The sequence below is a fragment of the Gavia stellata genome, chromosome 13, assembly GCF_030936135.1.
Source record: "Gavia stellata isolate bGavSte3 chromosome 13, bGavSte3.hap2, whole genome shotgun sequence".
In the NCBI taxonomy this organism is placed as follows: domain Eukaryota; kingdom Metazoa; phylum Chordata; class Aves; order Gaviiformes; family Gaviidae; genus Gavia; species Gavia stellata.
In genome coordinates, this window is record NC_082606.1 from 8710241 (window position 1) to 8723670 (window position 13430).

General features: G+C 35.7%; 1 protein-coding gene across 1 annotated transcript in view; it reads left to right on the plus strand.

The window, feature by feature from the left end:
• The window catches only part of ADAM10 (ADAM metallopeptidase domain 10), a 50778-nt gene that overhangs the window by 7875 nt on the left and 29473 nt on the right, over positions 1 to 13430 (plus strand). The window contains exon 2 of the mRNA XM_059824121.1: positions 3346 to 3496. Within this exon, the coding sequence (XP_059680104.1) occupies positions 3346 to 3496 (151 nt within the window). The remainder of the gene's footprint in view (positions 1 to 3345; positions 3497 to 13430) is intronic.

Sequence of the window (13430 nt, forward strand, 5' to 3'; positions counted from 1 at the left end):
TTAGTCATCTTTTGTGTTGCTCATTGAGCTTATTGATGGTCAGACATTCTAATCACTTTAAAAGAAACAGAAGCACTGAGAAATTTGTGGTATTAATTTAAAGAAGACCTCATGACAATAAATACAGGGAAATGTAAATTTGTATTTTTGCTTACCAAATTGTATTCTTAGTATAATAACAGATGTGGGTTTTTTTAATTTGTGAAAATGTAATGCTACTGACTGAGGCAAAGCTTTGGGATACATTTGTCTTCTTGGGTGTCCCCAGATGTCATCGGTATAGGTATCTGAAGAAAAATATTCTGTGAAATCTTTGAGAATTCTCACGTTCAGGTTGCTCTGAGGTTAAACTGATTATTAGAGATCTTGCTTTTTCTTGCAGAATTAAGAATTCTGGAGAAAATTGGAGATTTTACTTTCTATTTGATCTCTCAAATGCTGCACTTCGCTATTTTTTCAGGGAAAAGATGATAGCCCAAGTCAGGTTCTTGAAAAATCAAGCATAAACTGAATAATTTGTTCCCTTCCTTAAGGAGGAGGTTGAGGAAGGAGGGTTTTGAAGCTAGGTGACGAGCCGGGAACAATGGGGCAAACACTTGCATACACACAATTAAGTGAGAACAACATACGGTGAAAAAAGTAACAAAACAGAATAGAAAATGAGAGAAAAAAAAGTTTATATATCCTTGAAGCAGAAACTGGTGCATAATGTTATACCTTAAGAATGTAGTAGTAAGTACTGTGAAATGCAGTTCCTATGATATGGAAACAAATCTTGCACTCTTCATGAGGATATGTTTGAAGATTCAACATGGAACTGGAAAAACAGCAACTTGCATGTTCTGTATTCTAATTTCATATTCTTATTGTAGGTAAGATTGTGTTTGTATACCACAGTTTTCAATAGACAATTCAGGTTTTACGTCAGGTCTGTGTCTTCCTAAATGAAGTGGTTGACAGTTGAATTTCTGTGTCCTTTTTGTGAAAGATGATGTGTGACAGCTAGCAAAAATGATGATAATACAAAGACAAACTGAATGCAGTAAATGTATAATCATATTACATCTCAGTGAACTAAAAAGATAGGGGTGACTTGTTTCAATAAAAAACACATAGTTCACTGAAATACCTTCTAAAGTTCTGGAATATGCTTTATCAAAGGGGTCTTGTAGGGAAGAACTTGTATGGAAATCTTTACAAATCATTGACAGTACTGAAACATTCCTAATACAAATACATTTGGCAATATATTGCTGTCACAGGCTGCTTGAAAGAAAACTTGATTTTTTGCATAAGACTGTAAGAGATGCTGCTTACTTTCAAGTGATTTGACACACAATGTAGTTTCTGTAATGAGTAGTTGATTTGTTCTTCAGAAACAGTTGCTTCCATGGAGTTAAAAAGAAAAGAATTGATTGTATGTTTGTTGTGTAAAGTGTACAGAAGAATACTGCAAGGCTTTGTTTCAAACAGGGTGAATGTTTTCATGGTAGCTACTGATAAGTTATGTATCAAAACGTGATCACTCCTTGGAGTTTTGAAACATTATACATCACTTAATATCTTTAATTCTTTGCTGACTTTAATGTTTAATACATAGAATCATAGAATTGTTTAGGTTGGAAAAGACCTTTAAGATCATAAAGTCCAATCATTAACCTAGCACTGCCAAACATGACATAATTTGGGTCATATATAATCTGGCTTTGAAACCAGAACTACTGAAATGATCTTGCTCTTGACTGTAGATTCTAAATATAGGTATCAAAATATCCAATCATAAGGAATTAATTTAAAAGAGAAACTGTTTTTCACTGTGTATATAAAACATACTGTGTATGCAAAGACACAGCAATTTGCTTTGCAAGTTGTGTTTTGTTATGTGGGTTTTTTCTATTTTTGTTATATTTTGTTATGTTTTTTTCCTATTTCTCCACATTATTTTCTATGGTTGAAACTTCTATCTTTTTTGGTCTCTGATCACAGTTACTAAATCACTTCATCTTAATAATTCCTTCCACGACATCTGTGTTTACTTTTGGCAGGTAGATGAAGTATTTTTCATGCTTAGTATTCTAGTGCTGGTGTTTCATACAAAAGTGTGGTAAGACTTTTGAAGAGTATCAGTGTTGAATGTGCAGAGGCAGGGGATGGAGACCTAGGTGGTGGTCAGGATATGAAAATACACTTCTTGTGAAATACTTCCTGTACTGTCAATTTATTGTGCATACATTTCTATGATTGTTTGGGATGTATTAACTAATAAGAAGGTGAATCCTGTCTGGAAACTGTGTACTTACTCGGAAGAAGTGACCAAAATGGCAATTACCCAAATGTCTGTAATGCATATAGTGACTCCTTGTCTGGAGGAAAATAATGCTATGTTAACTTCTTTACAGTTTCAGTTCTTATGATTACTGGCCTGTTGGCAGTAGGCAAAAGTACATCTCAGCAGTATATCTGACAGGTGTCTGGGCAGCACAAGGAATTTTCTGTCCTGTTATTGACCTACTAATGCTAACCTTGGAGTGAAAAATACTGTGTTACAGTAAAATGTCTAGTGTAAACACAGAGCTGATATGGTGGTCCTCTGTATGCATATTACAGATCTATGAAGAGCTCTCAAATGCTAGTGCCTCTGGTCAATTCTGCATGTCCCTTCCTCCATCAGGGTGAGAGGACCAAAATCTTTCCTTGTTTTGTCATGCACTCTTAACATGAGTCAGAAATACTACCATGGAAGGAAGTGTTCAAAATAGACTGAACTGAATCTACATCTTCAGAGATACATCTTTAATAAAACTTTTCCATGTGATAAAACATTCCATGTGATACAAAATGTTGTGTTGCTAGGTGGCATGATTTGATCTTAATTTTTCTGGTTATTTGGCATGTGGAATATAAACATTCTGAGCAGATACTTCAGTATCATGAGTGCAGAGTGAAGCTGGAAGTACAATTCTTCTAGGGAACCATAAGATGTTCGGCTGTTGCACTTCTTGTGTTTGGATCAGGAGTGTGTTTCTGAAACATCTCTCAAGCATTCCTGTCTACAGTGATGTAGTTTACCTTGTAGAGTAGTTTTGGAGTAAATGAACTATACTAGATTTGATTGAAATTAAAGTGGAACACACTCTTAACTGCAAGTGTGCATTCAGTCTGTGGGACCAGAGTAGAATGAATCTGAAGATTACAAGGGAGAAAAAAGAAAGCTAAAATGCATATAATGTGGGAGTTGGGTCCTCATCAGCTGTTTCACACCACAGATATGCCATACCTGGTAGTGTGGTTGTAACCTTGGTAATTTCTTAGACACGCTAAACCTTACTTTTTTCTTTTTTTCAGGCCAGTATGGAAATCCTCTAAATAAGTACATTAGACATTATGAAGGATTATCTTATGACGTGGATTTGTTACACCAAAAACACCAGCGTGCCAAAAGAGCAGTATCACATGAAGATCAGTTCTTGCACCTAGATTTTCATGCTCATGGAAGGTTAGTGATATTTTAAAAGGTATTTGTTTTAATATTTTATTCATGTATGTGTTTTAATTGTAGTGACATGTAAACAGTGAAATACAGTCATCAAACTAATGTTAGCTAGAATACACTAAAATGCAGTTCTTACACTGGACATCAGAGCAAACACTTCATAGAAACTGTAAGTGTGAAACTTGCTTGTAATCACTCATTCAAACTTCTGGTGGTAACTATTAATGCACTTTGAAGCTTAAACAATGGAATCATACTGGGAACAGAATGGTAGTTGATTCTGAGTTTATAATGCAGCTTTGGCATATTTTTTATAAAAAGTATGCCAAACTGCCTGAGGAGATTTAATTGAGGAAAAGTAAAATTTCAAATTGTGTTTGAAAGTACAAAATAGGCCAAAAAAGTGTTCTGTTTCATGTGTAATGGTGTCATCTGTTTTCTGTGCTGTTGTGGAATTTAGCAATTATTTGACATGGGGAAAACGTAATTGCTGTTACAAGACTTGCATGTAATATGTGATTGTAAGAGCCAGTACAAAAGTTAGATATCAGTGTGAACAACTGGAGTATAATTTGTAGGTTTCACTTAGGAAGATCTCTTTGTACTTTAGAATTGGCTGCTTATTGTATAACCGAGGAGAAACAGGAAGAAAGTTAAAATATTTGTGCCTGTATCTTTTTGTTTCTTTGACTCCCTCCTTTGCAGCACCACTGTCTTAATATATTTTAGGAATATGTAACGCCCTTGCTTTTCTGATTATTTCAGTTACAATATAAGTAATTAGAACTCGATAAATTATTGCTAGCCATATGTAGAAACATAGGAAGTTTGACAGAGCAAAGGTGAAAACTAGGGCTTCTGAAACAGTGTTTGGAATATTGTTTTATGAGTAAGCGTTCTACTAGCTGTGCCAGCTTGTAATTTCTTCAGGGAATGAAGTGTTGCTACTGGAGGTGTATGGTGTAATGACTGAATTTCAGTGCATGCTCCCAAAAGGTTAGTGTTAGGGTTGTATTTGTAGCTGCTGTAGAACTGCAACCCAAATCCTGAATTTAAAGTTCTGTCCTTAAAACCACATTTTTGGGTGTGATTTTTAGTCCAAGGGATTTTATTATTTAAAGAAGAGTCATTTTGCTGCTGTCTCTGCTGTAGCTTCACAGGCAATCTCTAGTCTTCGCTATTAAATTGTTCCAATAAACAAGACTGCAGAATAGAATATTTCAGAGGCTCCTCATATTGTAAACCTCTCCACTTTTAATGTAAATCTCCAGCAAGGTTGCGAGACAGTGAAGTTTAGTTTCAGTCTAATGCTGCCACTCTTAAGCTGCAGGCTGATGGTTAATTTAGGCTTAAAGTATGTACTACTGCAGAGAAGAACAGGCCTGACCACATTGCCAGGATCACATTTGTGCTAGCACTAGTAGTCTTGAATCCATGCAAGGAATAGGATCTTGGGAACTGATCAGATGAAAATTATTTGGAAAAAAAAAAAATCAGTATGACTTGAAGGGGTGATGGAGGGAGAATGAGTCCATTCTTTCTAGGAGCAGTCCCCATTTCAGTCAGCTTGAGCAGGTTCATCCTGTCATTGGTAAAGATCCCATAATACTCTTCTGTAAAGAGCTCTTTACAGAATACTCTTTTGTAAAGAGCTCTTAGATAGAATGCGCAGGCTAAGCTGTGTTAATAAGGTGGGCTGAAAATCCTTATCATATAAAGTTGTTAACTGTACCTACAATAATGAGGTCTAAAAAAGATTTCCTCTCTTAATTCATGTGTCTTAGTCACACCAGGCCTTAGACCAACAGGTTTATAAAGATTTTGATAACAGATACTATTACTCATGAAGGAAAGTGTTGGTGTTTATATGTGGAATTGATTCTAAACCCCAATGCTCTGAGGCACAAATCCATCATTAAATAAGGAGGCTGAATGGAAACTTACTATAAGGTCAAACCAGTCCATAATTTAGGATTTTGGTAGTTTCCTGTGACACATCGAACACTTCCTGCCAAAGAGAGGGTAGTTGACAGGCTGTAAATTTAGTCCACAAATTCCTGTTAATAGGTCTGAGTGTGTTCTTAAACAATATCTTCATTTTTCTTTAAATATGAATTAGGAAGGATCAAGTGGATTGTGTTTTACTTGATCCAGTCTATTTAGTAGCTTTGAAGGTGTGTTGCAGTTCAAAAAACTGTATAAATAGGATTACTTTTTTGTCGTTGCAGCTAGCTTACTGTGAATAACTGTAAGTGATGTATGTCATCACTGAGAATGACAACATTAAAACTTTTCTATCAAATATTCTAATTACTTTGTGCTAAAGTAGGAAATAAAGCTCTTACAAAACAAAATACTTAAACCATTTATATTTAGCCCATAGACTCTTAAAGTGCTGTTTTATTTAAATACAGGTGATGAAACTTAAAAGCATTCAGTCAACATGAGGTTTGAGATTCTGAAAATTTAAACCTGATTTTTGAATGGCCTTATACCAAATGGTTACTTAAACCACTACACCTGGACAGTCTTGTTGGCATACAGCTGTACAACTTGCATCTTGTTAACTTAATAAAAATAGTAAACAGCTGCTACTTGTGAGTACTGAAATGATAATCTTCTGTTTTGAGGTGGCTTCTGATGAAATGGCTGTCTTCTGTAGCCAGGAAACAATGGAAAAGCTGTCCTAATATTTACTGCCGTTCACTGCTGGAAACAGCAAATGAAGCTAGCTGGACCACAACAGTTCTTATGCTGTATCTCTGGTACCAGTTTGAACTTTATAAACTTAATCTTTCCACTTGTGCCAGAGGAAGCACCTGTTGGTCATGTGGCCAGTCAAGATGGGAAAGTGATTTGGCTGCTTATTTTTCAGCCAGATTAATTGTCATTCACTTCAGTACATAAGCAAACTTTCTGTAAGAAGAAAGGGTGCAGAAATAAGCAGAAGTGGTGAGAGGGAAGATGCAATGCTACCCTTTTCAGTGGCAGTGCTGACATATGCCAGATTAGCATTCATCAAACTTAGAGTTTCATTGTCCGGAAAATGGCTGGCAGCTACAAGTATTTTATGATTGTGTAAGTAGCATGTGTTCTTTTCAGTAGACTGTTTGGATTTAAGAACTGTATTTCATAGTACCCTTTTTTGAAAAAGGAAAAAATAAAAACAAAATGTATATATTTATGCCAGGTTAAAGTGACCATTTAACTATGGACTAATAATAGTTTAATAATGAAATATACTGTAATGATGGAATTAAACCAAAACTACCTTTTTTCACCCCAGACTCAGTAGTTCTACAAATAGGTATATAACATGCCATCATTGAGAAATCCTGCCTTCATCTGGAAGTTAAATGCTACACACTATAGCTTTTGTTGTTGGGCAATATAAAATACAACTTGTTATGGCACATTTAATGAATTGAACTAAACCAGCCACTATTCAATGCTGAAACACTAGCTTAATAGGGCAGTTAAAGTTGCTGAAACTAAGCAATGGATGCCTATTAATTCTTTTGAATCACAAAATGTGTAGTTTAGATGAGTGGACATTATTGCTTCACCAGTGGTGCAAAATGTGCTCATCTCTAAAATGCTTCAAATTGGAAGGAATGTGAAGTTTTAAAACAATCCTCGTTATGTATCATAGCTCTTCCAACTGCCAGTTTATGTAGAGTGTTTTAGTGTGAGTTAATTTAAGGTGCCCTTTGAGTCTAGGGAAGGTTCATGCAAAGATAATGAATGCACAGTGTTAATATTAACCAATTAAGTTCCTGGTATAAGGTAGCTTTTGAACCCACTCCACAACCTCTGTCCTGTCCCCTCCCAAAAAAACTCAACAACAACAACCAAAAAAAAAAAACCCACCAAAAAATCCCCCCAAAATATATGGAATGATTCATAGAAGAGCAATGCCTTTGGCACCAGCTTGAGATGCAGTGAAGGAATTTAATATGGCATAACTTTCTTTTGCATGTCAAAGTAATGTCAGTAGTTTTGAAAATGAAGTTGGGATCACTATAACTGACACTGTATTTTATACCCAGTTTTGACTTAGTCACAAAATGTGTACTTGCACTTGTTCACTTACTGAACACAACCCTTCCTATGCAGAGAAGTTGGAAAGCTGTTTTCTTCACTTTTTCAGTATAAACATTTGCAATATATTAATTGTAGAAAGTCTTAAACTGAATTCCTATCACCTGTAGAATGTCAGAAATATACTGGATACTTCATTCACAGTGGTTTCATTTTGAGGACAGAGCTTGAAAAACTTCTGACATCGGATTTTCTCTGACATCGGATTTTCTCTGAACTATACCTTTTTATCTTATGACAAAACTGTGAATTCTTGAGACCCTGATGCATTCAGAAGAATAAATGAACTACGTCTATGTGGTGTTTAACTATACTGTCAGTCAGCTTTTTACTTAATGCATTCCTAATAACTTATGCTTTCTAATTTTTTTCTTAATTTGTCCCATTAATCACCCATCCACACCCACTTCCACTCTTTCTCCTTGGATTAGTTGATTACTCGCTTGTGAAAGTTGCCCATGCAACTTGAGTGAACAGTTGAATTTTAAAGTGGTACTTGAACACATGATAACACCTGCTTATTACTAAATTAGAGATACATTGAGAACTTCTTTCAGATGTTCTGCAATTTAGCTACAGTTTTCCTTATATTTTTACCTAAAATTTTCTTTTTTTAAAAAATACTGTAAGCTGTTAAACTCAGGCATGTTTGTTGGAATATATGGTCTATACATGATCCTTATAACAGGAAAACCGTTACTGGAAATGCTTGCAACATCACTTCTTTGTAAGCCATACAAATAAAATGACCTTTCATATGGTTATGCTTGTGAATATTAAAGCATTCACTTGTTGAATATTGTTAGGTTGTTCTATAAAACCTAAGATAGTTTAAAAATGTGGGCTTCACTAATAAAAATGCTTCTCCATGTTTTAATTTGGGCTTACAAGTCATGACTGCTAAATTCAGATTCTTTTAGCCCAGCATATTCAAATCTTAAACTAGCTCAATATAGGGTTAAAATCATGTAAATATTAAATAATTATGTCAGTGCAACTGGAATAACCTATTCTTCAGCCTCCACCACCTTATGCAGTTCATCTGGACTCAAAAGTACTTACTTTCTTCTGCTGTGCTCCGAAATGAAATGGACTATTATATCATCTTTTTCAGAGCAGTCTGCATAAATGCTGGTAAAGGTTTGCATTATGTTAGTCAGAAACATTGTTAAATCTTCTAACTAATGATGAAACACAAGCTTTGCTTCTACTACATTAAAAGTAAGTGATATTGATCGTTTGTAGTGATCCTTGGTGACCATGAGACATTTTCCTTCTGTTTTCTTATTCACCAGAATGTTCTTGCCTACTGTTCTGTGTCACTACAAGGACATACCCCTGTGCTTCCAAAAGAGCATGCATTCAGCTCTGCTCTGTAATTTTAGAACTACAATGATAGGTGGGTTTTGGAAGGCAGAGAGTTTAGAAAAATCTTATTATCTTATCCTTCCTGGGTTTCTATGGGGAGGGAAGGAGGGAGAAGAATTTTTGTCTTCATGGTTCTATATAAAAAGGGTAATAGTATACATGTGCCTAATGTGGCAAGTCTAGTGGGCACCAAGATTTCGTCATTATTACTTCAAATAAGTTGGCAGCTAAAGTGCCTATCAGTGCTTTCAAAAGTGTCACTGGGTGTCAGGGGTTAGGAAGATGCTGTAAGGCAAGCTTCCAGTTGAGGTTGTTCTGCCTGATTTTGTCAAAGTGCTGAGAGTAGCGTTTGATCAATAAGCCACTGGAAAAAAACACATCAGTCTCACTACTGCTGCTAGTAGGGTGGTACTGCATGTTACTGCATGTAACCTTTTTTCCTGTAGTTAATGATCACATTTTCTACAATGTCTTTATTATTAAGAAAACACTGTGTAAAGCTATAATATGTTGCAGAGTGACCATGTGATTCAGCTGCTAGGTAACCCAGTTTGGAATCAATTTCAATAAATGACTGATTCTTAAATGTACTACTACCTTTTACAATGTTTTGCATTGAGCAGAGGAACTTCTATAACAATGAGAGCTTGCATGTTGCAAAATTGTGTGGGTCTTAATCTGTGCTCACTGTACCATTTGGTAAGGCATATTTGTGAAGTAGTGTTTGTTGATTGGCTTTAATATGGATTTTCTGTGCAGGTATCTTTTTCATAATTATTTTGAACAGCTATCAGTCATACATTAGTTGAGCTTTCTGCTACGGTCACGAATGGCAGGCATGGACCACAAAATTTCAGAGTTCTTAATTATGAGCGTTTTTTATTCTTGGTTCTATAGTAATTTGTAATCCTTTGTATTGCCTTCATTATTCAGAGCTGTTAAATGTTTGTGTTTAAGATTGTTGTTGACTGTATTTGAGTAAGTTATGAAAATGAAGGAGGCTATCTGCACAGAAATTGTATTTGATATGTTGGATTTCAAAGGTGACATTCTGAGCATGCTGCTGTGCTGTCTGAGATGGACTGAAGTAACTGAGCTAGTTACTCTTGGATTAAAGAGGACTTTATATTGTGACCTGTTTTATTAAACACTAGATGTTCTTTTTATGGCATTTAATTTATTTTTAAGTACTTTTGTAATTGTGCATACAACATAGTACTCAATTAATGAAATGGCTTTGTCTTGTATGTTCTGTTAGGCTGTCAGAACATAAAGCAGATTCACTGTTACTGGTGTAATTTGAAAATTTACGTTGTGTCTGTTTTTCAGTTCCATCTGCACTTAAACACCCTCCTAAACAGACTAACTTAAATAGATTGTTTTAGTGGTCATCAAGTAGGCTGACTGGTTGGTTTTTGTGAGAGTTATGTGAATTATTTTCATGAATTTTACTAAGTGAACTTTTTGCAAGGTTCACTTACTACAACTCATTTTAGGCTGTCCTGAATTTAAAAAGAAAAAAAAAATCTTTAGTTCTTACTGTAGTCTTTTCAGCTTTATTCAGTGCTCTGTGACCATGCTTCAGTCATCCCCTATCTGTTATACCTTTTAACTTATATGCCTTCACAAATAACTTGCCAGTCAAGAGACCCATGAATCGGGTCTCACTTTCTACACCTGTTTTGTTAAAAAAAAAAAACAACCCTAAAAAGCACCTATGTTGGTACTTGTAGGTAAAGCAATTTTATCTTGCAGAGAATTGGGAAGCAGGGACCCGAGTTCCTACTAATTTTTTAAATGAAATGAATCTAAAAAATATTTTAGAGTTTGGATCTGTGGGTTAAATGTCTTGCATTTTACGGGTTTAAATACAGTGAGCTGGCATATGTGTAGCCCTCAGGAAAAAAGGTATTTAGTGTTTCACTCGGGTTTGTCTAGGAAATGCCTGGTACAGCGGCATCAGACTGGTGAGGCTGCCTAGCTGAGGTGCTGGGTTTCCCAGCCATACTGCTAAAATTGTTATTAATGCTTTAGAACTTTGTTCCTTGGCCAACAAACTTTAGTAGACATAGCCATGTTTTTAAAATGAAAAGCAGTAGACTTAAATTAAAGTACTTTAATTTATGTGCTTCGTATGTGCTCATGTTATCAGCTGGCAGATTTCTCTTCTTTGTCTGTCTTTATTTGTTTCACTAAGAAAGTTTCTTTCTAAACTAGTTTCTTAGTTTGAATTCATGCAGTAACTGATGCCTTTTCATTTTATTCTAGTACATCTTTACCTGTTTTCTCTTTTTGATCTCATGTTTTTGAATTATGTTAGAACATGGCAGTGTATATAAATACTCCAATTTTATGTAAATACAAAAGGGAAGGTTATTTTGGATAAACGGGAAACCAAGTGACACAATCTGCACTTAACTTCCCAAAGAAGTTTTACTGAAAGGAGAAAAAAAATCAACCTCACGTAGACTATTCTGCTCTTAAAATCTGTACACTTCAGGACAGAGATACGTGACTGACTTTCTTAGAGTGTAAATTAGCCAACAGGTAGCTACTTGTAATCCTACTTGGATAGTTTCTGTTACCTGAGCTAGCTTATGTGTTTGCAGCTATGTGTAGCAAGAATAGTCAGTGGCAAATTGTCTAGGATGAAGGCTGCATCCTCAGTTGTGTTCTTCTAGAATAACAAGCTTAGCAAGTCTGACTTCTGAAGGTCAGGAAAGAAATCTCTGAACAATCACAAGTGCCACTCTAGAGGTGTCGATGGAAAACAAACATAAGCTTCAAGTGTTCTAGCTGGGATTGCTGAGCATTGCAATGCTGTAGAGATTGGTTTTTAGATTAATACTTACTAGAGGATGATACCCTCTATCTGCATCTAGGTGGGTAATAGAAAGAATGATAAACCTGGAGACCCTATCATGTGTTGTTTCAAAGATGTATTTTCTTTAGTGTCAGTAGCAGGACCATAGGAATTGTCAGTTAAATGATGATGGAATATGTTGTGTGGGTTTAATAGTAAGTGAAACACTGTAAAAAAAATAGTAATGTCCGTAGGTATGATGGTTCTGTAGACTTAGCTTGTGAGTAGTTTAAAGCTGCCATTAAGTCCTTAAGCTGTCTTCTATTTAACATAGTTCAGGGTTGGAATGACTCTGACAGTCTGTGGAAACTGAGTTTAGATTTTGTGATGCCTCATGTGGAAGCAGTTAGAAAGAAGGGTTCAAATTATTCTCTGCTTCTGTCTGTAGACCCACTTGCATTCTTCAGAGAAGACAGTCTTTGACTTCTTAAATGGGAGAAGTAAAGATAAAAGACTTGCATCTGAGGCAGAGTAGTATCTTCTAGATCCTGATTTGTGAGGAGGCTCATGGAGGCACAGCTGCAAAGATTTTTCTGGTTCCTACTGAGAAGAAAAGAGTATGAACCTAAAGGGACTCTCCTGGAGTGACATTCCATACCACTGCCAACAACGCATCACCTTCTGTTTCCTTTTCTCAGCCACTTCTAGCTGTGGAGTAACTCCTCAGTTTCCTCCTTTTTTTTTTTTTAAAAACTATCTCCTCTGGTTACTGAGTGATTCTGCCTGCTCAGCCTGCCACTGGTTACAGTGATTTGACTGGGCAAAAGGTAGGAAAGGGAAAGCACCAAGTGCCCTTTTGCGTACCACTGATAATAGCTCTTTCTGACAGTTTTGAAAAAGTCTGCAGGCTTGCTATCAGTGTCCCAATGTATTGGACATTCCATCATGGCAAAATCACTGATCTTAGAAGGTAACTCATACTAAAAAGAAATGGAATAATAGATTAAGCGTTAACTCTTACATGTACACCTTTATGTTCATTTTACCAAGTGCTGTCAGTGTATATACACACAACTTTTTTTTTTAAAGTATTTGCTCTGTGATTAGAGCATAAGATTGACATAACTGGAGCCTATGGGAAACCACTGGGGTTTACCTAAGTGTGGTGCTCTCAACTATTTTTTTTCTTTAATTATCACTGAGTTGCTATGTTACATACTTGCAAATCTGACATAGCCTCGCTGAGGTAAGCTAAAGTGATATAAAAATCTACCTCTTCATAATCTTTAGGGTACTGCCACTACTGAAAAAGATGTGGGTTATTATCAAAGCAGATTATATAACAATATAAACAGTTTTACCAAAAATTCTGTCTTCAACCAAACAAGCAACTATACAGTAACCCAGTAATGGCCTGTTACTGTATCAGTTTTCAGATAAGTGTAAGACAGAAGCGGTAACAAATAAGCAAGGTCAAAACTCGGTATTAATTGATTTAAGTCTATTCTAGAGACCACTACTGCTGGGAAGTGTCTTATGCAAGGTAGGAAGTGTGTAAATAAAAGAAGCATTATTTGTCTGGAAATAGTTAATCTTCTGCCTGATGTGTAGCTAGGCTAGGGAATAGCTTAGTTTACATTGATATAGGTGCTGGCACAGAGAACT